Raw genomic sequence first — 25,891 nt, 5'->3', positions numbered from 1 at the left:
TGCTATTGCCATCCTTATTTATGTATTCATCCATTCATCTATTTTATACATTCACCCATCAAATGCATTATCTGTTGCACAATAATGCTTAAAAATAAAATAAAATAAAATATAAAAATGATAAATAAAATCCTACACAACACAATCTGCAACCAAGCTGTAAAAAGCGTCCCTTCCTGGATGTCTTACAGACAGCATTCAGATCACAACTCTTCTAAGAATCTAATGGGATTGGGAATAGGTGGCCCTCATATAAGCCAGTCCGATACCATAATAGTTCCTGCAGCCAGACAGACTCCAGATCTTGCTTTTTCTTTAAAATAAAAATCAATTAAAATATTGTCAACTCTTGATCTCATTTTTTCAATTTAGCTATCTGTCACACATTTTTGGGGGAGGGTGCTTCATACCTGGTAAAATTATTTAGTACATTCTTTGAACAGGGTTGCTTATGTTGCCAGTTCTCCATGTGGAAAATAAATAACTTGGGGATACAGGTCACACCCAAATGCAACATCAGTTCTTGAGTCGCCTGGGATAAGGTGACAGAAGGGGCGGGGGATGACGACAAAAGGCCTAGTAATGTCCAGTAGGGAAGTACTCCGTGCTGCAAACGCCGTGGTGTCAAACATGCTGAAGAAAGATAAACGGGATGAGGGAGGGAAGAAAATGATTTAGTAATTTATATGGAGAATAAAAAGCCAAATCTAATTGTTCTACCAGACTACATAGTTACATGATACTATATAAGACTAATTCTTCTTATTGGTAAGAAACTAGAGTTATAGAACTTGCTATTTCCAAGAGGATATAGAAGTTATATTAGTAGTATCAGTTAGACCAGTGATGGCTCATCTTTTTTTCCTTGGGTGTCAAAAGAGCGTCTGCGCATGCTGTAGCGCATGCACGAGTGCCCACACCCATAATTCAATGCCTTGGGAGGGCGAAAACAGCCAGAAGTTGGGAAACAGGCCGATTCTGGCCTCCAGAAATGGCCTGTTTCCCAACTTCTGGTGGGCCCAGTAGGTTCATGTTTCACCCTCCCCAGACTCCAAAGGCTTCCCTTGGAGCTGAGCAAGGGCAAAGGCTCATGTGCCAGCAGATATGGTTCTGTGTGCCACCCTGTGGCACCCATGCCATAGGTTCGCCATTACTGAGTTAGACCCCTTTTTGCATCCCACCAATTAAGCATTCTGCTCACCTTCTCGGCTGTAGCATTAGATGTGATGGCCACATAACAGGTAGTAGTACCAGGACAATGCGTGGACTGTGGGATTTCCTGGCTTCCTATTAGTGTTGCAATTTCATCCAAGGAGGGCACGGAATCCCGCCCTTTGCTTTTGTGCAGGGATTGTGTGATTAAATGTCCATAGTGGGTCACTGGTGATCTTGGGAACATTTTCTCCATCCTATTGGGTCAAGGAAAATATGGAATTAGATGAGTGATTCCATTATGTTTCGTTAATAAGAATACTGCACTGACTTCCCTCCAAGATGTCATGCTGAGTGGTGGTGGGGATTTGTTTCTCCTGTCAACAAACAACTGATTTTGCTGCCAGAGCAGGTACCTTGGCTGCCAGCTCATATCAGAGCAGCTAGAAATTACCCAAGACGGTTCTTGGACTATGGACTCTCCTGGGAAGAGGAATCTTGGAGGTTGCAATTCCCACTAGGGGCAGATGGACAGTTCTGGTATCCATCTTTCCTTTCAGCTATTTGCTTTTTAAACACACCTAACTCCGAGTCCTCTGAGAGGGTCGGCATACAAATCTAATCTAATCTAATATTATTATTATTATTATTATTATTTCAAAGTATTATTGCTTTAATTTTTATTTTTAAAAGTTAATTGATTGGTTGAAGGTTGATTTAATCTAATCACCTGCTGGATTTTAATGTTAAATTTCCTTTCTTGCTTTACTGTTTTTGTTTTTCACTCTGGGCTACTTTCACTCTGGGTTTTTATTATGAAGCTAACTGGCAACTTTCTCAATAAAGTGACAAGACTGGATTCACATCTATATGGGATGTCACCCAACTCTGGTTTGGATTTTTTATTTTAAATTTTTTGATGGAACTTTTCCTTTTTCTGTTTTTCTTCAATGTTCTATGTGGCCATTTTGTTGCAGTAAATTTATTATTTTTGTTTTTGAAAGGATTTGTTTTCTTTGGTTGAATAAGTTCAAACACAAGAGAATCTGCCTTATATTAAAAAATGCAAATAATGCGCCAAGTTAAAGATAAAGCCTGGTAAACTATCTTCACAGAAAAAAACCCATTTTTTAAAATCTACAACTTCAAAATCTTTAGTTAAAAGCTTAATAAAATTATCTGTAATTCAAATCAACCTAAAGAGAATACCCTTCCAAATCAGACCAACCCAATGGATGGGCTGCAATCTAGGTTTATGCTGGCAGATTAGAAGAAGCAATTTGGCTGGAAAGTGCAGAAATCTGAAGAAGATCTGGATTTTACAGGCTTATAATTAGCAAATTTGATGACTGATTAACTAGATTATTTAAGAAGATCATACCATATTGTTAAATGATTTGGATTCGATTTTCCTGGGAAGGTGGATTGATTTTTGAAAATGATGATACCTAACCAGACAAAAACTGACAAGAGATTTTATACCTTGGTTCGTAGTGAGACTGCTTCAACAATGGATGTGGTAGAGATATTTATAACAGAGCTTTAGGATATTGGAAAATGAGAAATTGTTGGAAAAACTTCCACTAAAAATCTTGGAAGTTTTATTATTAAAAACCAAATGAAGATATTTGATTCTGCATAGATCAAAGATAATAATTGTGGTGGTTTGTGGAAGAGCCGAGGTGGCACAGTGGGTAGACTGCAGTACTGCAGGCCACTAAAGCTGACTGCTGGATCTGCAGGTCAGTGGTTCAAATCTCATCACCATCTCAGGGTTGACTCAGTCTTCCATCCTTCCCAGGTGGGTAAAATGAGGACCCGGATTGTGGGGCAATATGCTGGCTCTGTTAAAAAGTGCTATTGCTAACATGTTGTAAGCTGCTTTGAGTCTAAGGAGAAGGGTGGCAAAAAAAAATCAAATAAACAAACAAACAAACAAGAAACTATTGTAGACTTTCTATGAGTTAAATATGACAGATTGTTAACAAAGAGATTTGAAATGTAACTTTGCTGTTGATTTACTTGTTAACTATTTTGTTTTTACCTATAGTAAACAGATGTAGAAGTTTATAGAATATAGATTGTGGGCCTGCTTCACAAGGGACAGAAACTAGGATTGTTGCAATTTATTTGTCAGTAATCAAACAGAGGGGATAATAATTGTAAATGTTTTTGTTTCTTGTCCTTTTTGATGCACCTTTTTAAAGTTCTGTCCATTTTGTTTTTGTAGCTTGGGTTTTTTTTAAAAATTGTATTTTAATGTTTTAAACAATTTTTTTAAAATACTAACATATGAAATTACTTGGAAGGCTTTGGATGGAGGGCATATTTCATGGTTTCAGAGGCTCCTGCTGGATGAAGCTGTTTTTCAAATATTGTTCATTAAACATTCTGAATCAAACTGAAGAATAAAGAAATACTGTATACTGTATATATAAAGAATACTGCACCTATAAAATAATTCCTTCTAAAGGTCTGCCTTGCACATTGCTCAAATATGTCAAATGAATTATCTTTCTAATCCACTTCCTGCCTACTAGACCATAAGCAGACTTAATGGAAATTTATTGGCAACTGGAACTATGTTGTCTCTGAACATATTATAAAGGGAGGGATCTTTATTCACACCCTTGTGAATAAGAACTCCTGCACATAGAACAAGGAAGGATGTTGAACACAGATATTCCCCACCACCGCCTTTCACTTCCCTCACATTGGGTTAAATAGTTTTTGCCAGTTGTTCTGCATTCAGTTTGTGATCAAAGTATTCCACCAAGAACGGGAACTCATAGCTGTCCAACTGTGGCTGAACTACAGCTACCAGCAGCACCAACTAGCAAAGCGCCAATGGTGGAGGATGCTAGGAGTTGTAATTCCTCAACAGGTGGCATATCCCTAGTTTCCACTTCTGCATTAGACATGCTTTGCAATGTTTCCCATTTACGTGGCTCACCGTTGCAGATGGAGTTGCAAATAGCAGAGTATAGGCACAGAAGGTATAAACACGTAGCTCATGCACACAAGCAGCTGCCAATAACGCAAATCTGTGGGTGCCCCTGGAATAGGTGGCTCTGTTGTCTGTTTCACCAGCTGGCAGAATATTTCATCCACTAGGGCTGGAAGGTCATGGCAAGTTTGCAGCACCCCCTGCATGAGAAGGATTGGATCTCGCAATTCTTCAAGCTGTTGTAGTGAATGGAAGAGTTTGACAGCTTCATCACGAAGCCCTGCATAACCTTGGCCACCCTGAGCTGCAAAATTGGGCAAGGTGGGGTGAAGGGAAGAAGGTAAGAAAACAACAATTAGGTACTGTACATTTAAGATCTGTTTAAGCTCTTGCTCTCTTTTTCTCCTCTGCAAGTAGAGAACTGGAATATTTCAGCCACAAAGTTTGCATTTACATCAAGCTCTTTAAATATTGAGGGGTGTGGGATTCATTTTCATTTAAATTAAATACAGTGGTACCTCTACCTACAAATGCCTCTACTTACGAACTTTTCTAGATAAGAATCAGTTGTTCAAGATTTTTTTGCCAATTCTCAATAATTATTTATTTATTTATTTATTTATTTATTTATTTATTAGATTTGTATGCCGCCCCTCTCTCTAATTTCCACTTACAAACCCGAGCCTCCAAAACTGTAACTGTAAAAGGCAGGGAGAAGCCTCCGTGGGGCCTCTTTAGGAAGCTCCTGGGAGGAAACAGGCCCTCCACCCTCCCTGAGGTTTCCCCAATCGCACACATTATTTATTTTTACATTGATTCCTATGGGGAAAAATTGCTTCTTCTTACAAACTGTTCTACTTAAGAACCTGGTCATGGAACGAATTAAGTTTGTAAGGAGAGGCACCACTGTACAGTTTATATAATTTTTAAACATTTAACAATGTTTTCTTTATGGCATCTTAAATTTTACTGGGATGGTGAGTTTCGGAGGGTCCCTCAAGGCCATGCTCCTGAAAAACCACAAGCAACACAACTTTAGCATAGAACAAATAATAAAGTCAGTAAGTTAAGGATTCTGATTACTTGCCAAGAAACACTACCCACCTGCATAAGGGAAGGGCAGAAGAGGTGCATAAATTGGGCCAGCTGTATAACATAGGATGGGATTATTGCGATAAATTTGATCCAGGATTTCTGGGCTGTTATGATTCTCCTGCAATAGAGAGAGGAAAATTGGGTGGTGGGGGGGAGAGAGATATTTCTGAAATTAACGTTAGGTTCATCATAAACCTTCTTCATTCTTAGAACTAAGATCCAATCCCTGGAGTTGCCACAATCGAAACAAAGCACCTTCCTAAGCAGAATGTGCTAAGATGTCTGTTGTCTTTGTAAAGGGCATGACTCTTCAGTAATTGCCATTATCTGTGATTGACTCAGAGGCTTATATGAATCTCCATCTGTATTTTATAATGGAAAGTTTAGGAGGAATGGATAATACGGTATATACAATTGCACAGCTATGGAGATGAACTGAAATTAAATAATAGAAATACAAGTAGTCCTTGATTTATTCATTTAGTGACTATTCAGTTACAACAGAATTGGAAAACTGGCTTATGACCATTTTTCACATTTATGATCATTGCAGCATCCCTGTGATCATGTGATCAAAATTTAGACACTCATATTTATGACACCTGGAGTGTCCCAAGGTCATGTGATCCCCTTTGTGACATTTTGACAAGCAAAGTTTGAGAAATGGACAAATAGCCTATTGGACAGCAAGAATCTATCGGCGTCAGAAGCATATTAGGCTGATAGTTCATTAATAAGATAGAGGGTGTTGGTGTGAATATAGAAAAGATTGGAAATATGGAATTAGGCACTGTTTTTGAGATGCATGCAAGGCATATGCAATGACATTTAGAAACATAGAAACATAGAAGTCTGACGGCAGAAATAGACCTCATGGTCCATCTAGTCTGCCCTTATACTATTTTCTGTATTTTATCTTAGGATGGATATATGTTTATCCCAGGCATGTTTAAATTCAGTTACTGTGGATTTATCTACCACATCTACTGGAAGTTTGTTCCAAGGATCTACTATTCTTTCAGTAAAATAATATTTTCTCATGTTGCTTTTGATCTTTCCCCCAATTAACTTCAGGTTGTGTCCCCTTGTTCTTGTGTAAAAAAAAAGATATTAAGCTATTTGTCCGTTTCTCACAAAATTTAATGAGGAAGTCAGATTGACTTAACAACCATGTTACTAATTTAACAGCTGCGGTGATTCACTTAACGGGGGCAAGAAATGCTGTAAAATGGGGCAAAACTCATGTAGTGACTGTCTCGCATGGCAACAGAAATGTTGGGCTCAATTATGGTCATACATTGAGAACTGTCTTACAAATAACTTACTGAAATTTAATTTAATGAATATCCTTTGAACAAGACCTGCTCATTGCCATGTGGTTTTAAAAAGTAAACATCAAAATATTTTGAGGCACTTAAAATGACACTGAAATCAAAGCTGTCAATTTAACCTTAAACGACTGAGTTCTTGGCCCACTCAAAACATTGCATGTGATTAACTTTTTCTTTCCCCACTTCAGAGAAAAATCATTGCGGATTTCTCTTGCCTATTTCTGTGAAAATTCTCTCCCGGGTTCCTATTGCTAGTTGACCATGCTCCCATTCCTACCCCCAATGGCATGCCCTTGTGCTCATATGGTTCCTCACCTCAATGTCACGCATGAGGAGTTGTGTGGGGGTCTGCAAGGGGGCCTTGCTGATGATAACCTTCTGCAAAGCACAAACCCAGTGTACTGCTTCATTTAAGTGCTCTGTATACAGTCGGTAGCAGTGCTTTCTGCCAAAAACTGTCACTGCCCAGTAGCCTGCAGGAATGGGAGAGAGAAGTACTCATATATAATTAACATGAATATAATCATAGATAAGTATAAGGAAATTTGACCTACTTTCTTAAAATGCGTGGGTTATATTTTCACTATGCAAAAAGTGGGTGAAAATGAAAAACGCTTCTTAAATAAATCTATGGACTATGGATATCTCAGTGGCTGACCACCCGCCTGGGAAGAAAACTCAAAAATCAAGCTGAAATCATTCATTCTTGTTGCCACAAAGAAACTACAATGGTAGTAAAGCTGAGCACAAAATGCTTTAACCATGCAAAAGCAGACATCCTTTACCTGTTTCCTTATAGGTTTGTTTGTCAGGCCACAGCACAGAGCAGAGGCTGGTGAGAACAAGGGATCCAAGGCGCTGGGCGTTCACTTCACACCCACTGTAGTAGTCTAGGGAATCCTCTGTCAGCACAAACCAGTATTTGCGAGGACGCAGCCAGGGAGTTTTAATACCCCCCCGGACCTCTCTCTGCAGCCAGCCTAGAAGATGGGAAAAAAGATCAGTCCCTTTGTTGTGGTTAGCTCTGGCCCAGCTCCTGCCCCAAGGACTGTGGATGTCGGGGAGACATCCACATGCTGCAGGCCTGTTTTGTCCAAGGTGGAATCTGCTGATGAAGGCTCCTCTGACCAAGAAGACATGAGTGACAGGGAGGAGGAGAGTGTGGCAGACAGCTCAGAAGGAGATCAATTATCTAGCTCCTCCTTGGATTCAGAACAAGAGTTAATGATATAGCCACGCATGCGGAGAGCGATGCATAGGCAACAACAACTGAGAGATTATTATCAAAGAAAATGAGGCCACTTGTGGTTGGGTGGGGCTGTGGTAATTAGTGAGGCTGCTATAAATAGCAGTCTGTGGGTTTGGCCATTGTGGAGGATTATCTGATCATTGTGTTTCGTGACTGCTTTACTGACTTTGACCTTTTGTGTGCTGATCCCCCCCCCCCGCTTTTAAACTAAACCAAGGCAAAGTGTGTTTCACTTTGTGAAAGAAGGAGCTGTGAATTGCCTCACAGCTGCAAGCTAAGTATCACAGAACTGATAAGGGACTTGTACAAATTACCAGTTTGTTTGGAGACGAGTGCTCTTTGCTATACCAAAAGAGGGCTTGGTTTAAGTGAATTTTCATTATAAAGAATATTGTTTGGAATTTTCAAACGTCTGTGTGTCTGAAATTTGTGCCTGTGAATTTTTGGGAGGATTCTACCAGAGAGCCCGACAGAACACCCTTCAGATTTAGGATTGTTAGATCATATAAATTATATAATCTAGATTATATAATTATATTACAGTAGAACCCCGACTTACGAGACTAATTGGTTCCGGAAGGAGGCTCGTAAGTCGGAACGCTCGTATGACGAAACATTGTTTCCCATAGGAAACAATGTAAAGTCAATTAATCCGTGCAACAACAAAAAAACCCGCTGCCGCCGAACACGGAAGTTAGCGTTCGGCTTCAGGAGACAGCTGCGAAGCGGCGCGCGTGTTTTAAAAGGTTGCAGCCGGCCTGGGGGGCTTGCCAGCACCCCCCCGAGCCCCCCAGGCCGGCTGCAACCTTTTAAAACACGCGGGATACGAGCGCCAAGGAGCTGTCTCCTGAAGCCGAACGCGGAAGTTAGCGTTCGGCTTCAGGAGACAGCTCCTTGGCGCTCGTATCCCGAATGTGAGCTCGGGAGGCGAACAAAAATGTCGCTCCCCTCCCAGCTCTTATCTCGAGTAGCTCCTAAGTAGAGCTGCTTGTATGTCGAGGTTCCACTGTATATAGAGATTATATTAGATTATATAAAGACCTGAAATATAGAAATAGATATACAGTGTTCCCTCGATTTTCGTGGGTTCGAACTTTGCGAAAAGTCTATACCATGGTTTTTCAAAAATATTAATTAAAATATACTTCGTGGTTACCCCCCCCCCCATACCACGGTTTTTCCTGCCCGATGATGTCATGTGTCATCGCCAAACTTTCATCTGCCTTTAATAATTTTTTTAAAAAATAAACTTTAATAAATAATAATCTAAATGGTTGTTAAGGGAATAGAAAATTGTAATTTAGGGGTTTAAAGTGTTAAGGGAAGGCTTTTGATACTGTTCATAGGCAAAAATAGTGTATTTACTTCCGCATCTCTACTTCGTGGAAATTCGACTTTCGCGGGTGGTCTCTGAACGCATCCCCCGTGAAAATTGTGGGAACACTGTAATTTAAAGGAGAAGGGGAGGGAAACAAATCAAAGTTCCCACCTTTCACAATAGCATCAGGTTCATGTTGCATCCTTCCACAGTTCTCTGCAATAAGACTGTGAGTCTCTTCAGTCACTGGCAAAGACCTGAAGACAGCAAACAGAGAAGAAACAACAGGCACCAGTCAGACCTACATTAATGCAAATGAAAGGAGAATTTCCTTAAGAGTAGACCCATCTCTTTCAGTCCCCTGCCCAAAATCCAATTTGGGATCCTGATGTTCTCTATCCCATTATGGATTTTCATTTGATGGATCAGCAGCCACCACTGATTACAGCCAGATTTTGAGTTATAACAGCAGCACTTTATTACCAACACACATTTATTTTGAAAGGCCAGTAAGGTGGGAGCAGTACGGACATCGAGGGGGGGGGGGGTATTGGTTTATTTATTTATTTTATTTATTATTTGGATTTGTATGCCGCCCCTCTCCGAAAACTCGGGGCGGCATACAAAACTATGGTTCCATAGAGAAGGCCTCCCTCGCGGTTCCGCCAACCTGCATTGCTTAGTTGACGGAACCTGGAGGAGGCCAACTCTGTGTGATCTTATTGGTCTCAGGGAGGTATGCGGCAGGAGATGATAGTTTAACCCTAAGCTATGTAGGGCTTTATATGTGATAACCATAGTAAAACAAAGTTTTACTAATATGAGCCTGAGAACTTTTGGAAAACCTTCAGGTGCTTTCTCCATGGATTCTCACTTCCGTATCCTTCTATTCTTATATTGGGGCATAATTCCCAAGTCTCTCCCTTTTTTAATAAGGAAAGGGGGAGAATATGCCCCCCCCCCAAAAAAAATCCCTTTTCTTCCATAGTTCTGGGAAACTGGTCTAGGATTTTGCACTGTTAACCTCAGACTAAAAATAAGCTGTTTATATAGAAGGGTTGCCAAGAATTTGGGAAACGAAGGAGCTCAGCTGAGGAGAGGATGCTGGCTGAATTGCCTGAGTTGAGGGGGAAGAAATACATAAAGAGAGAGAGAGGTCTTGGCATTTGTGCATCGGAGAAAGGGGGGAGAGGAAAGAAAGGGAAGAGAATTCCTCCTGCTCTTCTTCCACCACCACCACCTCCCTATTCATGATTTTTTATAGCACACTGCAGATAGTCCAACCCCACAAATTATTGCAGATAAGCAAATTTGTCTCTGCAGGCGTTCATGGCATTATCAACTATTTTTTCTATTTCTATTACCACAATTACCTAAATGTCCTAGTGCCACAATTAAACTTTTGGGCTCAAATAAGAATTAAGTACATTTCCAGGCTGTTCTTATGTCTTCCTCGCTCACATCTCCCTGCTTCTGTCTCTTTTCCCCTGTCCTTTCTCCCCACAACCTCCTGGAGCAGAATTCTAGTGGCCTCAGCCTCACAAAACAAACTTCTACTCCCATCTCCTTTTTTCCAGGCCCACCTTGGCAACAGATAAGAAGCAAGAATCCTACTCGCCCAAATACTTACTTCCTGCCTGGCTATGCCTAATCCCAGCTGGGAACTATTAGTTCTAAAGCAGAATGGGAGATGTGTGGGTCACCAGGCAGAATTCTTTCCATGGATTTTTTGGCTTTCCAGCCGAGAACAAATGGAAAACATCAGGATCGAACAGAGTAGATACACTTGGAAGGTATTAATTTGGTCTTAGGGGAGACTTGGAAATAATACCCAATACAGTGGAACCTCTACTTAAGAACTTAATTCGTTCCGTGACCAGGTTCTTAAGTAGAAAAGTTTGTAAGTAGAAGCAATTTTCCCCATAGGAATCAATGTAAAAGCAAATAATGCGTGCAAACCCATTAGGAAAGAAATAAAAGCTCGGAATTTGGGTGGGGGGAGGAGGAGAAAGATGAGGAGGGCAGTCGCTGCAGAAGGAAGAAGGGGAGGGGAAAATTTAAAAAATCCAAAACTTTAAGGCTCAAAAAAATAAAGAGGGACTCTGAAGCGCTGAGGAGGAGCACGTGCCTCCCATACACCTGGCACGAGGCTGCCTGCCATACACTGCTCCAGAGAGAGAAACCCAGGCAGGCAAGAGGGGGGAACCTTCCACTCCTTTGAGCGAAAGGTGGCTGCCGCTGCTGCTGCTGCTACCTGCTTCCTTTTCCTTCCCATGCTGAACAGCTCCCCTCTTCTTTCACTCACTTGCTCACTTTATAGCTGGCGCCTTTCCTTCACTGTGGTGACTCCTTGGTTTGGCTGAAGCCAAGTTGATTCGGCCGGGTCGAAGCGCCCCCTTTTGCCTTTCAGTGCCCACACGCTGCAGAAGGCAGTGCGAGGGAGTCACCACAGTGAAGTGGTTTATTCCCTCTCTAAGCGCCCAGAGAAAGGAAAATGCTCCGTTTGCTCTGGGATGCCCAGAGCAAAGGAAGCGTTTCTTTTCTCTGGGCACTGGCAGGGGTCTAGGACTTTTAGCCTCCTCCAGTTGGCTGAGCCTGTTTCATCCCCAGCCTTCCGCCCCCCAGCCTATTTGCCCTGGCCCTTTCACCGAAAGGACTCAAAAGCACTTCTGTCCTGGCTGTTTGGACACAGGGGACACTTGGCCGCCAGCCAATCACAGGATTTGTTACTCTTTTTTCTCAGCTTTATTTTGTTTTGAACCTGGGGGAGAGGTGAAGGTGACAGCAGGTGACCGAGCTTGCTGAGGTAGGTCAGGCGGGCTTTTTCCTCTCCGCGCCACCACCCTGAGTTCCGTGAGGAGGCATCGAGGCGGAGGAGGAGGAAAGGGAGGGTGAAGGGGCTGGCCACAGGGCTCGGTGCGGTCCTGTGGCAGTTTCCAATCCGGATTTCTTCAATTTCGTCATCCCTCTCGCCTACAAGCAGTTTAGCCCCAACGTGCCCGAGAAGTCACGCCCGCAACTCTGAGTGCTTCAAGGATCTGGCGCCCAGCGTCTTTTCAGGCACAAGAGCAGCTCACTCGAAAGGCCGCTGGGGCTGCAGCAGCCTCACTGGCCAGTCCATTCCAGGAGAGGGCAGCCTCAGCAGGAGGGGCGTTGGTCAGGCACTGTGCCAAACCAGGAAGCCTCCAGCCATCCTGCCGCCCTCTCCAAATCTCTTCGGCCGCCCAAGACTGCTTGGGGAAGCAGCCGGTTTACCGGAAGGGAAGGTGCGGGACTCGGGAATGAGAAGTGGCAGGAGCCCCCACTTGTCTGCCAGGGAGAGGGATCGGGACGCATTTGGGGATCCCTGCACGAGACTGTGCACCAGGCTTTAGAGGTAACCCACCAAGCCATTGGGAGAGGCTGCTTCCAGGTCCTGGGTGTGGCAGAAGTCTCGTGCCCCCCCAACCCCCCCATCCTCCTTCCAGGCCTTAGGGGAGATTGGGGCAGCTCTGTGCTACAGGACGGAAGTGGTTGATGCAGTGGAGGGATTCCTGGCAGGATCCAGTGCTGAGGCAGAGACAGATCAGCCTCTCTTTGGGACAGGTTTGCACAACAACTGCCTGGGGGGGGGGGCTCTCAAACAATAGCTGAGGCAACGATACCCACCGCTGGGTGCTCTGAGTGCCAGCCTGGCCCCACTCACATGGTGATTCAAGGGGGGGGGCTTCACTCCCTGCAGGCTGCCGCAGCAGGAGCAAGTATTTCTTTTGCTTTTAACTGCATCCCACTTTTAAAGTGTGTGGAGGACTTAGGTTAGGCGGGGAAGCAGAGGAGGGCCCTTGCAGGAATCCCGTCACTCCCACTATGCCCTTCCCCCAGGAAATAAACGAAATAAAGCTATGAAAAAAAAGTAACGAATCCTGTCATTGGCTGGCGGCCAAGTGTCCCCTGTGTCCAAACGGTCAGGGAGGAAGTGCTTTTGAGCTCTTTCAGCAAAAGGGCCAGGGTGAATAGGCAGCAACCAATGGCTGAGGGGCAGAAGGCTGGGGATGGAACAGGCTCGGCCAACTGTAGGAGGCTAAAAGTCCCATTCCGCCCTGACAGAGGTTTATTCCCTCTCCAAGCGCCCAGAGAAAGGAAAATGCTTTGTTTGCTCTGGACTGCCAAAGCCTCTTTAAGCGCCACCAAAAGGCTCCTCTGGCAGCCCAGAAAATCCTGAGATGGCCAGGATTAAAGGGGGAATGGCAGGAAACTGGCCGCCCTTTTTGCCGCTCTCAAATTTCCTGGGAAACCTTTCCGGGTTCAGGTTCTTAAGTAGAAAATGGCAAAAAATCTTGAACACCCGGTTCTTCTCTAGAAAAGTTCCTAAGTAGAGGCACCACTGTACTAGGGTTGAACCCTAAAGTGCAAATAATCACAAATATTCTGCTTTCCATTTCTTTCTCTTCCTTTTGCTTCACAATTTAACAAACTGTCATCTTGAAGCCTGAAGATGAAATCTTTCTCAGAAAACCACAGAGAAAAGGAGGGATATAAAACCTCTGTTCTGGAACAGAGGAAGTATTAGAGGGGAAGTTTTAATATTATAGAATGTTAAGAATCTTCCTTTCTTTTATGGGAACAATAGCCAGAAATATGACTCTGGCTAACATACAACATTCTCCCACGAAAACACAGTATCTTCCCCACCTCACTGCCAGTTGCCCCCTGACCCATATATAACTCTTTTATGCTCACCTTTCAGAACAACTGCTAGCACGGCTGGGTTGAGTAAGGTTCACTTGCAAAGTAGAGTCCTGGGGAAAATGGGGTGAATAGAGAGAGAGAAAGCAGAAGAATGTCATCAAGATTAATTCAGAATTGAACGTAAAAGGCATGAGAGTTACATTTAAGGAAAATGAGGACAGAAGACACCCTGGGAGACTCAGAAATTAGAATTCCAAGATAGATAATATGTTCTGTAATTTCATCATTTATGTATTCAAAAGTAAGAGGCTGTTTAAACAGAAAATGGGAAAGCATAAATGGCATTCATACTCCCAACCCTACAAGGAAGTAAATTATTAATTTGCACCTTTCCCAGGCTGCCTAGTCTGCACTATTGCCCCTCCCAAGTCAGAGTCTGGCTAATCAACCTTCTCACATCCTGCAAGCTGCAGCAGCTGAACAAGTTCCTGTATCCTCAGCCGACCTCGGTGCTGGGCTGCAGTCTCTTCAGAATTGCACAAGCACTCTGTTGGGTAAGATTCAGCAAAAAAAAAAAAAAAAAGTCCTATTGTAGCCAAAGCTCCCTTCCCCCAAATGGAAGGGGGCGGGGGGGGAGGAGCAGACAAGTCCTAACAGAAGACAGGAAACTATAGTCTCAGGCACCTAATTCATGCAAATTCCGTAATGTGGGCAAAAATTGTAAGCAAGTTTGAGATGCAGTTGTGACAGTTTGGTGGAACTGTAGGATCTAAAATTGTCTGGAAACAGTCCTCACAAAGGTGCCCCAAATTTTAAAAAATGATGCTGAATTTGTTGTCAGATGTGGGGGATGGGAGGAGAGAAAGACAGAGAGAGAGAGAGAAAGAGAGGGGGGAAGGGAGGGAAGGAGAGAGAGAGAGACTATATATAATGTCAAACTCAATGGCAAAAAGTAGGGGAGGCTACTGGAACAGGTACTGAGTAATGGACAGGACACCAACTGTCCTATGGCATTTTAACACCTGTTGTAACTTGGCCCAAGTTGGCACAGATCATCATGATCCTGTAAGGCAGGGAGACTAGTAACAACCAACAGAGTATGGAAAGATTAAGCAACATCAGAACTGAAAATAATAAAAATATCTAGGAAACAATTGCAAAAATTAATTCCCCACTCATAATTCACTTCTAAAAATTGTAATTCTGGGCTGCAGATTTGGCTGGATAATAAACTCTAAAATATGGTTTAAATTATGTCTGAGGCACTTAGCAAGGACTATAAAACTTTTTATACTCTCACATGATGTTCTTGCTTAAAACTTAGCCTTTTGCAGTTATATGGTGCTTTTCACATTTCTTAGCCACAGTTCTCATGTTCCAGTTCCCCAGAATACCAAGAAAATATGGAGCTTAACTCCATCTAATTTTTCAATATTTTCATTCTAGATCAGAAAGAATGGCATACATTACTACTGATAATTTACACACACATGTAGGGAGGGAAAGTAGGGGGGGGAAAGACTGAGGATGAATAGAAAGATGCATTTCTGAAAATAGGTATGGTGTACAATAATACCTCATGATACGAACTTAATTGGTGCAAGGAGGAGGTTCGTAAGATGAAAGGTTCGTAAGATGAAACATTGTTTCCCATAGGAAACAATGTAAAGTCAATTAATCCGTGCAACCAAAAAAAACCCCGCAAAAAAACGGCTTTCGGCGATTGCTGGGAAGCCGCGCGGCTGTTTTAAAAGGTGACAGCCGGCCTGGGGGGCTCCCAGCACCCCCCCGAACCCGGGTTCGGGGGGGTGCTGGGAAGCCCCCCAGGCCGGCTGTGACCTTTTAAAACAGCCGCGCCGCTTCCCAGCTGTCTCCTGAAGCCGAACGCGGAAGTTCGGCTTTGCCGTTCGGCTTCAGGAGACAGATGGGAACCCTATTTGGACCGGAAGTCACTGCTCACAGTCACTCATGCCCTCATCACCTCGAGGCTCGACTACTGTAACGCTTTGTACATGGGGCTACCTTCTGCTGCACGAATCCAAGCGACCAGTTAGGTCCCACAGAGTGGGTCTTCTCCGGGTCCCATCAACTAAACAATGCCGCTTGGCGGGACCCAGGGGAAGAGCTTTCTCTGTGGCGGCCCCGGCCCTCTGGAACCAACTCCCCCCACAGATTAGAATTGCCCCCACCCTCCTTGCCTTTCGTAAGCTACTTAAAACCCACCTCTGCCGCCAGGCATGGGGGAATTGAGATACTCTTTTCCCCTAGGCCTTTACAATTTTATGCATGGTATTTCTGTCTGTATGTTTGGTTTTTATATTAATGGGTTTTTAATCGTTTTTAGTATTGGATTATTATTGTACGCTGTCTTATTATTGCTGTTGGCCGCCCCGAGTCTCCGGCGAGGGGCAGCATACAAATCCAATCAATCAATCAATCAATCAATAAATAAATCAATCAATCAATGACACAATGTGTGTCAGGAAAAGAAGGGATGAGGAAAAATCTGACCACTTGCAGAACAGTTTCCTTATCTTTGCCACTGCCATTATTTGCTTGCAACTTTTCCCTATGTGCAGTTCCATCAACAACACTGAAAATAAACTGATAATGCTCATGCCCACTGGTAAAACAGCTGTTGCCCCATTCTTACCTAAATGAAGATACCTGCCGGACAAAAGTATGTTTATTATTTGGGACTGTCGCCTGCACAAGCTGCCAATTCAGATATACAATACACATTTTCTTAGGCTCTGACATACAATCCACCTTTCAAGGCACGACTCGGTTGCATACAGATTATAAATAAAATAAATATCATCATGTTCAGCCTGACATAGACAAATGACTGATGTTACACATTCAGCTTCCCTATTTGTACAGCCTTGGTTTAGTATCTCACCAAAAAATAGCTAGAAAAGGAAAGAATGTGCAATTTGTAACAATCCAGTACCATCTGATGGTCTACTGGGAGCACCTTATTTTCCTTCTAACTTTTAAATTGCTGACCGTAAAGTTATCTTTTTAACAGCAATTAATGCTTGCATTTTTATATTGGAAGTTAAAAAAGAGTGTGCATGTTGTACTTTTCATTTTTCAAAGAAAATGTAAATTTGATTCTGTTTGTATTTAATGGGATGGTCTCAAAGAAGGAAGAAGGGATGAATCTTAGTTACACACAAGAACATTTAGATTACATGGCCAGGAGATCATGCTATGAAATCATGCTGCTTTCTTGTATTTTTATCATTCGCTCGCACAGATTGTAATAGCCCTATTTTTCTCCTACAACAAAGTTAGGGGGTAACATAACAGGTGAAGTTCCAGAGAGAAAGAAGTGGTGACAAAAGGAACTGACAAGCTATTACCCCACAATAGGAGATGTGGAGACAAAAGGGCCTAAAGGGAAGAGCAGAAAAGCTTCCTCACAATTCTATTGCAGTTATAAATTCTGATTTATAAAAATCAGAGCAGCTTATCCAAATAAACCATGACAAAGGGTTTTAGTGATCCAGGATAGAAAATTGTCAATCGGTATTAAAGACATACGGTGTAAGATTTTTTTTTAATTTTTAAAGTACAGTGGTACTTCATCTTACAACTTTATTCATTCCGTGACCAGGTTCGTAAGTAGAAAAGTTCGTAAGATGAAACAATGTTTCCCATAGGAATCAATGTAAAAGCGAATACTGTAATGCGTGCAAACCAATTAGGAAAATCCAAAACTTTAAGGCTTAAAAAAAAAAGCAGCGACTGGAGGAAGCAGTGGGCAAGAGGTTACTTTGGAAGCGAGATCGGGCGGAGAACGTAGCAGCAGGCAAGGGGCATATTGAAGAGAGCTTGGGCACAGAATGTAGCAGCAAGCAAGGGGCATATTGAAGAGAGTTTGGGCACAGAACATAGCAGCAAGCCAGAGGCATATTGAAGAGAGTTTGGGCACAGAATGTAGCAGCAGGCAAGGGACATTTTGAAGAGAGTCCGGGAACAGAACATAGCAGCAGGCAAGGGGCATATTGAAATCGGGCACAGAACGTAGCAGCACGCAAGGGACATTTTGAAGAGAGTCCGGGAACAGAACGTAGCAACAGGCAAGGGGCATATTGAAATCGGGCACAGAACATAGCAGCAGGCAAGGGACATTTTGAAGAGAGTCCGGGAACAGAACTAGCAGCAAGCCAGAGGCATATTGAAGAGAGTTCGGGCACAGAAAGTAGCAGCAGTCAAGGGACATTTTGAAGAGAGTCCGGGAACAGAACGTAGCAGCAGGCAAGGGGCATATTGAAATCGGGCACAGAACGTAGCAGCAGGCAAGGGACATTTTGAAGAGAGTCCGGGCACAGAACGCAGCAGCAAGCCAGAGGCATATTGAAGAGAGTAGCTTGCTGCTACGTTCTGTGCCCGAACTCTCTTAATGTGCCCCTTGCCTGCTGCTACGTTCTGTGCCCGAATTCTTTCCAATATGCTACGTTCTGTGCCCGAACTCTCTTCAATATGCTCCTGGCTTGCTGCTACGTTCTGTGCCCGAACTCTCTTCAATATGCCTCTGGCTTGCTGCTACGTTCTGTGCCCGAACTCTCTTCCAAAATTCCCCGCACCCACTGCTACCTTCGCTGCCTGTTCTCTCTCTTCTCCAATGTCTTGGCGCTTTGCCATGACGGTAGCAGAAGGGATGGGAGAGGTGGCGACCCCGCACGGCAAAACCTGGCTCCAGTTCCTTTGCGATCTTCGGCGCCTACAAACCTAAAAGCGCTTGTTTTGGCCGCTGCCTGCAGCAGCAGCAACAGCAGGCAGGAGAGAAGTGAGGGTTCGTAAGATGAAAATGGTTTGTGAGAAGAGGCAAAAAAATCCTGAATGCCTGGTTCGTATCTCGAAAAGTTCGTATGAAGAGGTGTTCGTAAGACCAGGTACCACTGTACTATGACTTCTCTTAAACCAGGTTTATGTTGAAAAACCAGACATTCTTAGGATTTTTTTTTATGAGCAGGAAATTAAAATAGCCTCAGATCAATATTCCCCTTATTTGGAACTTTACCCAGGAAAAGTGGAGTGAAAATAGTGCATTTAAATTTAAATAAAGACTATGTGCAGAATACTGAAACGAATGCACTTAAAAAAAAAATTAGTGAGGAAAACTATCAATAAATATAAAACCAGGAGGAGCTCAAGTGGGAGAATTCCTCCGGAGTCTAGATCAGTGGTTCCCAACCTTTTTTGGCCATGCCAGGCATCTCTAAAATCCTGATGCCCCCACCCCATGACATATAATTCTTACTATTCAAAAAGTGAACTCTACACATGTAGATGAAGCCTAAAAAGCCATTAACAAGGCTCCAATTGCACCCATTAAAAATCAAACTGCTTCACTGTGGGGCGTGGGGCCCATGTTTGGAACCACTGTCTAAATAAAAGCTACATTTATATAATTGTATGCAATATCCTGCTTTCCCCAAAATAAGACATCCCCTGATAATAAACCCAATCGGGCTTTTGAGTGTGTGGCAATAAGGCCAAGCGTTTATTTCAGGGTTCAAAAAAATATAACACAGGGTCTTATTTTGGGGAAAGCACTGTACCAAGGAACTAATTTTGTTTGGTAGAACTGTCAAGTAGAATTCCATGGGCTGTAAAACCTAAGAATTTATATTTGGCATAGAAAAAATTCCTCTGATTATATCACATAGCTAGAATATTAAACTTAAATAAAAACTGTTGAAAGGGAATGCTGGACTAAAATCTCAAATGTTAAAGATTTATAGAGTATTGCCATCCTACAATGAAAACAATGGCAGGAAGAAATTTTCCAAAGGTTCAATAGCCTCCAATGTACAAAAAAATAAAAGCTGCCTTTTAAGCAATTAGCATTGGTTTAAATAGCATATACATGTCGATATATTTCCAAGTTTCTGATTAAAATTAAAAATCTCTTTCCATTTGTTCCATCTTTCAATTCTGCTTCCTGCCCCTCCTCACCCATTCCCAAATGTGGGAGTTGAGTCAATAATCTATCCTATCTCAAGCATGGCAGATGCCCTCTGAATAGGGAGGTGATGCTTCAGCACGCCTAATTGACTGCACAACTGACTTCAGTTTCTGATCTCACCAACCTGACAAAGATAAGTTTCCGTTTATCAGAAGATCCTAGCAATTTCATGCAAAAGTCATCAGCAGATAGTACAGTATGAGCATATAATTTAGGAGTCAAAAAAGATAACAGCAGGAGAGTCACAGAGATTTATATTAAGCATGATATGGAGGAAGAAATATTCAGAATCTTTTCATTAACCTAGCAAAAGATTCAGAAGTAGCAAAAAAAGAGAAAAGTTTAAACTATAGCATATTCAATTCAGCACAGATGCACCAAAAGATTCAGTAGCCAGGGATTTAAAACCAGTTTTCTTTAATTTGGCATTTATCATACACTTTATGCTACTCCTGTAATCCTCAGTCAGTCATTAATTTTGAAACAGAGCAATTTATGAGGAAAAAAGTCTTATCAGAGGATCTTATTTTAGTTTCAGAGGTATGAAAATGGTAGTTTCAAAGGTAATATTTTCCTTTCATATCAAGGAAGAGCAAAGGAGGGCTTTTGATTCCCAGAATTTTTTATTTGATTACTTGGAAATAGGAGGATGGATTGGGAGCTTATCCAGAATCACTCCTCGTTTTAACCCTGATATGGGCCCTGTCAAGGTTCTCAATTCTCAGAATAACCTTATTGTTGTGGTGGGTATAAAGTACATTTGGAACATCCGTTATCCTTTTCTTTTAATTGATCCCATATGCTTCCCATATTCTTGCTCAGAAGGATTAAGCAGCAAATGCAAGACAGTGCAGGGTTGAGGAAATGCTCCAAAAATAACACACCCAAATACCCCATCTCCCACTTATCACTTCCCTGTAGCATACTTTAAGTACAGGGCATCTTGGTTTCCCCATCCCCAACTTGCCATCAGAATATAGTTTCATAATTTATCAAAGCAAATCAAATTTATTATTACAGTCATAGACCAAAACAAATAAAAACATTTAGTGAATACACAATCAGAAGTTGTAGGATAAAATGATACTTCCCCCACCCCCAAACCTACAAATCCTTAGTTTTTTTACTCAAGCCATCATAATTTATCCTTAATTGGTGATTGGGGAGCAAGGGGAAAAGTAAAAGGCCACAAATCTGTTCTGCAGCTAAATGTAGGGGGATAAGCTGATCAGATGATTAACTGAAAACCAGATGGGTTTTTTCTTTCACCTTTGGAGTTCTAATAGCAGATTTGTAGAAAACAAAAGAACCCTAGGCCAGTTTCTTCTAGCAGCTATATTGAACTGCCTCAACATGTTATGTCTCGTTCATCTTGACGTTTTTTTATCTAGAAAGAAAGCTTGAAAGATAAATTCCCGGAAAAGAAAATGTATCCAGCACATCTGAGCTGTGAATTAAACTGAACTTTTTAAAGATCCCTTGGGGATTTAAAACTAGCCAGCCCTCCAGCCAGCCACCCACACCTCAATTTAGTTTTGTCAGAGAGGACAGCTTGGCCTTTTTACTGTGCCAAGAAGTGACGCCATGAAAAAGATTATCCAGACAAAGGAAAGATTTCCTTGGGGGCTGAAATTTTTCTGCCCTAGTATAGGCATCATCATGCCTTTAAAACATAGTTTAATTTGAACCAGAGTTCAACAATCTGAACTTGATTGGAATGAGAAAGATTTTAGATATGCAGTAAAGCCAATGTTAAGTAGGTAAAAAGTATCTATGAAAATCCAACTTTCTCTTGCCAAGAAAACCTGAACATAATTTCTGGAAATACATAGAGCTGTTATGTTCTTCGTATTTGATTCCCAAAATCCAGTTTGGAGCAGAGTGCAAATATAGCAGCTGTTTGTAACTCTAGAAAAGAACTCTAGAAAAAGATTTAACTGCTTTAAGAGGGTAAGAGGTCCTTGTTTGCATACCTGTGCAGACAGTTTGTAAATAAGAATGGAAGAAACAGTTCATTTTGCTAACTTGGCTACTTTTTCTGAAGGGAATGACCAGATTCAAATGGTGGTGGCAGATAAATTTTCTTTCTGCTTAAGGGAAATAAAACATCAGAACAAAATATGGGGTGAGAGATGTGAAGGCCTTACTGTGAACACTTTGGTAATATTTTGATAGGCTCTATATGCTAACTGTTCATGCCAATTAACACTCACCCTTGCTCTCCATCACTTTGAGGGTGAGCTCTTTGACCCTCTGTCATAATTAAAAGGAAACAAGGAAGAAATTCCAAGCATCCAAGACAACAGCTTGTCCTATATAACTCACGGCACAGGCATTGCATAAATATGAGGAAACATAATTTTTCTGCTCACCTAGGTCAGCATACTACTCCTGCAATTGGACTAATTGAAAGGTGAAGAATATTTACCCTCCAGATTTTGCTTTTGTAACAGCTTCAACCAGTATAGTCCATTTTGATGGGTAATGGGAATTACCATACTGCAGTTCCCAGGTTCCCCATTTAGAGGTTAATTTGATTTATCTAAAGAAGTTTGAAAATGGAAAATGTACTATGCATACTTGCAGATAAATCCATTCATGGAATCCAAACCTGATTCCAGCACTTAAAAGTCTCAATTTATCTGTTATACACATTAGAGGGGAGGCAGTTAGCTACTGAGATATAATAAAATCCTTATGAATTAAAACTGAGAAATTCAATCAAATTAGAAGGGGAAAAAGTAGAATGAGAATTAAACTAACAACAGCATCAGAATAACATTTCTTTCAACAATGGATCCAAACGTATAATACCACTACTACTACTACTACTACTAATTTATAAGATAAGCCGCTCCGAATCCTCGGAGAGGGGCGGCATACAAATCTAATAAATTATTATTATTATTTGTTCTGCCAGCGTGTTTCAACCGCCCATAATTACAGGGTAATTAGTCCAGGAAGACACACACCACACGATAAAAGGAAAACCTACAAGTTTTTATAAACAGAAAAACAGAAACAGCTCCCTTTTTAAATGTCAAAGGGATTTTCTGGTACACACAAGGCACAGGTTAAATGCAATCCAATTGCTCACCCAATAACTGGGAAATTGAGTCCAATTCTGAAGTCCAGAGAGTCCACACACACAAGCCTGAACAGCAAAAAACCATGATCAATGAATCAGATAAACTGCCATGAGGCTAACATACCAGGCTGCACTTTTAATCTGTAGCACCAATTACAGCAGCCCCACCCAACCACAGGTGGCCTCATTTTCTCTTGTAATAATCCTCCAGTTGTTGTCTCCTATGCATCACTCTACGCATGCGTGAATGTCATTAATTCTTGTTCAGAATCCAGGAATGATACAAATGATTGATCTCCTCCTGGGCTGTCTGCCAAACTCCCCTCTTCCCTGTCACTCATGCTTCCTTGGTCAGAGGAGACAGATTCTACTGGAAGCAAAACAGGCCTGCGGCATGTGGATGTCTCCCCCACATCCACCCCCACATTGCTTGGGGCAGGAGCTGGGCCAGAGCTAACCACAACAATTATTTATTATTATTATTATTATTTATTATTATTATTATTATTAATTTTTATTACTACAGTATTGCTGTCATTAATAAGAGAAGTTTATAAATTGTAATGCCAGTACATCTGAAGGACATGAGGCTAGAAAGGCATCATCAAGGCATGTTCCTTTGCAACTCTTTAAAATAAAGCCATGGAGGAGGAATGTTGGCCCACATTTAACGTAACTCGATCTAATCAGTGAGCACGTTCTAAGTTGATACTTAGAACCGGGAAAATGTTCAAGGACCATTTTATTCTTTTTATTATTGCACTCTTAGTATTTACATAAGACCTTTAGAGTCCCCAGCGATGTTAAACGCATCGAGGCACGCATTTTCTTCCCAGACCACAAAAATGATAAGCCCCCCCCCCCCCAGCTCTCGAAAGAACTCCCAAAAGAATGTAACGAAGTTCTTAGGTTGCTCCCGCCCGCGCATAGCTCACCTCATCGCCTTGCCTGCGTAACTCAAAGGATTCTTCAACTTCTTCTTCACTGGCCACCCCCTTGCTTGCCTCACTGTAGTCACGTCGCAGCAAGGTGAAACCTTGCCTGCAGCACAGAAGCCACCATAAGCCGCCGGGGAACGGCATCCGTAGCTTGGGTCTGCGCAGTAAAAAGCAGGGCAGGAAGGAAAGGAAGGAAAGGCAGGAAGGTTTGGGCTGGGTTGAGTTGAGGCGCCCAGGGCGCGCGTAGAGAAAGCCTAAGGAATCTTTTGGCGCCTTGACCTAGCCGTCTGCTCAGCTTGTTTAACCGGGTTCTCGCTCCGCCGCCGCTCTCTCCGCCCCAATCCAGGAGCGAGGGAGGGGCACGGCAAAGCCCTGCCGGTTGCCCAAGAAAGTGCCACCCTTTCCGGGCGGGGCGGGGTGGGGGTGACGGCGGCGGCGGTATATTTAATCACGTGGGTTGGCTTGGCAGGGAAAGGACCGCCGGTCAGTCCGGGAGCGTTCTCTTTCCTCGCTCCCTTGGCTGGAAGCGGAGCTGCAGTTGACTGCCAACATTGAAATGTTTCATGAAAAGCATAAAGTATGTACCAAAAGCGTCATTGGAACAGGATGGTGTAGTATTTATTTCCCGGAGAATGGAAAGCTGAGGGCGGGAGTGGGAACGGGCACCAAGAAAGATCTGAAACTTTGCAAGGGCAGCAGGAAACCCGGGACAATAAAAAGCACCATTCTTAAGTCATTGTGGCTGTCTGCACCATCTACTGACACTCAGACTGGCCAACTATATTTTCGACTAGCGTTTGTGAGAATCATTGCAGGTCAAGTATGGTAATGACGGCTCTGTCCTGCAATTCCAAGAAATTGGGTTAAGTGATCTAAGTTAAGATAACAGGAGAACGCTTCTAAAAAGTTGAATTACTTCCCGGTAGGAATCATTACTATAGAGGACGCCTTGGCTTCCAGGTGACCTTGAAATAAAAACTATATGAATTTTTTTTTGTTTTGAAGAAACAAAGGGTTTTTATTCTCTGAATGATTAGACCTAGCCCTTACAGATTCTGGATTGCTAGGTCAGTAGCAGGTAACAAGTAGATAGGTTAATTTAAATTTAATTATTTTTTTTTAAATAGTATAAATCCAGGCATTTTTTCATTGCAGAGCTGACGGCCTGCACTTTCAATTGCCATGTTTTTTGGCAGTGAAGCTGAAACTCATTTTGGATTGAAGGGCAAGTATGCCAATTCTTTTACCAATGAGGTTTTTTGAAGTCTCTCTAGTACAACTTTGGTAATTTTAGAATCTGTGGACTTTAACTCTAGGAATATTGCTTTTACAATACAGTATTCATACCATGCTTTCAACTACAAATCCATATACCAAATATGCAATCCCCTCCTTCCTCAGATTATATACAGTTGTATTAATGTTTGCAATTTGCCACCTTGACCTGAAATAATAATTTTGGAAATTGATTTACTTATTTAACACCATATGTAGGTTAGCTCTCAGTAACCATAGACTGCAGTTGAGTATCACATGCACCGAGCCTGTAGATTCATATTCACTGTACTACTGTGTATTATTAAGTAATAAGGAACATCCATGCCTGCCCCCCCTCTCCCTCTCTCCACCCTGCTCTCTCTCTCTCTCTCTGTTTGCATGCTTCATGACCTGACTTGGAGCTTCCCTTCTGGTTAGTCATTGTGGGAAACAGGATGTGGACTGGATAGGTTTTGGGGCTTTTGCAGTTTTTTGCTATGCCGTTAACTCTTGTTTCTCCTTAGCTATTTTTGAATAGTGAGATTTGCAGTTACTGAAATTGGCATTCTGTCCAGCTTATCTCATTATTGATTTTGTATTTAGTTATGGATAGCTGTGTAGAGCTCTCTCTTGCAATATTTTTTTCTCTGCCAGATAATAAGCAAGTACTACAGTGGAACCCCGACATAAGAGCTGCTCGACTTAAGAGCTACTCGAGATAAGAGCTGGGAGAGGAGAGACATTTTTTTATTTTATTTTATTTATTACTTGGATTTGTATGCCGCCCCTCTCCGCGATACGAGCCGAGAAGAGCCGGGCTGGCTTACTTTCCTTCCTTCCCGCGCTGATGCAGAGCCACTCGAACAAA

At 42.2% G+C, this 25,891-nt stretch overlaps 1 protein-coding gene across 2 annotated transcripts; it reads right to left on the bottom strand.

Annotated features, from left to right (window-relative positions):
* Window positions 1-521: 521 nt before the first annotated feature.
* PLEKHH3 (pleckstrin homology, MyTH4 and FERM domain containing H3) lies at window positions 522-24,136 on the bottom strand. Of its 2 annotated transcripts, XM_070726465.1 has the most exons (10): window positions 23,764-24,136; window positions 22,838-22,894; window positions 13,812-13,870; window positions 9,264-9,349; window positions 7,311-7,505; window positions 6,841-6,998; window positions 5,204-5,312; window positions 4,106-4,403; window positions 1,202-1,409; window positions 522-633 (listed from the first exon to the last, which is right to left on the bottom strand). In XM_070726465.1, the coding sequence occupies exons 1-10, from the start codon at window positions 23,908-23,910 to the stop codon at window positions 625-627; spliced, it is 1,326 nt and encodes a 441-aa protein (XP_070582566.1). In that variant the 5' UTR covers window positions 23,911-24,136; the 3' UTR covers window positions 522-624. The 2 variants fall into 2 exon arrangements, with proteins under 2 accessions (XP_070582566.1, XP_070582567.1); XM_070726466.1 differs by lacking the exon at window positions 22,838-22,894.
* Between the last annotated feature and the right edge of the window lie 1,755 nt (window positions 24,137-25,891).

The sequence above is a fragment of the Erythrolamprus reginae genome, chromosome Z (genome assembly GCF_031021105.1).
Source record: "Erythrolamprus reginae isolate rEryReg1 chromosome Z, rEryReg1.hap1, whole genome shotgun sequence".
In the NCBI taxonomy this organism is placed as follows: domain Eukaryota; kingdom Metazoa; phylum Chordata; class Lepidosauria; order Squamata; family Dipsadidae; genus Erythrolamprus; species Erythrolamprus reginae.
Note: the sequence above shows the minus strand (reverse complement) of the source record. Positions and strands in the feature narration are given on the sequence as shown.

Excerpts from the sequence above, each read along its gene's own strand:
- PLEKHH3 (XM_070726465.1), bottom strand. The coding sequence starts at position 23,910 with ATGCCGTTCCCCGGCGGCTTATGGTGGCTTCTGTGCTGCAGGCAAGGT. Across the intron at positions 4,404-5,203 it reads TCTGCCCTTCCCTTATGCAG|CTCAGGGTGGCCAAGGTTAT; the intron begins GTGGGTAGTGTT and ends CCAATTTTGCAG. Across the intron at positions 1,410-4,105 it reads TTGCAACTCCATCTGCAACG|GATGGAGAAAATGTTCCCAA; the intron begins GTGAGCCACGTA and ends TTGACCCAATAG.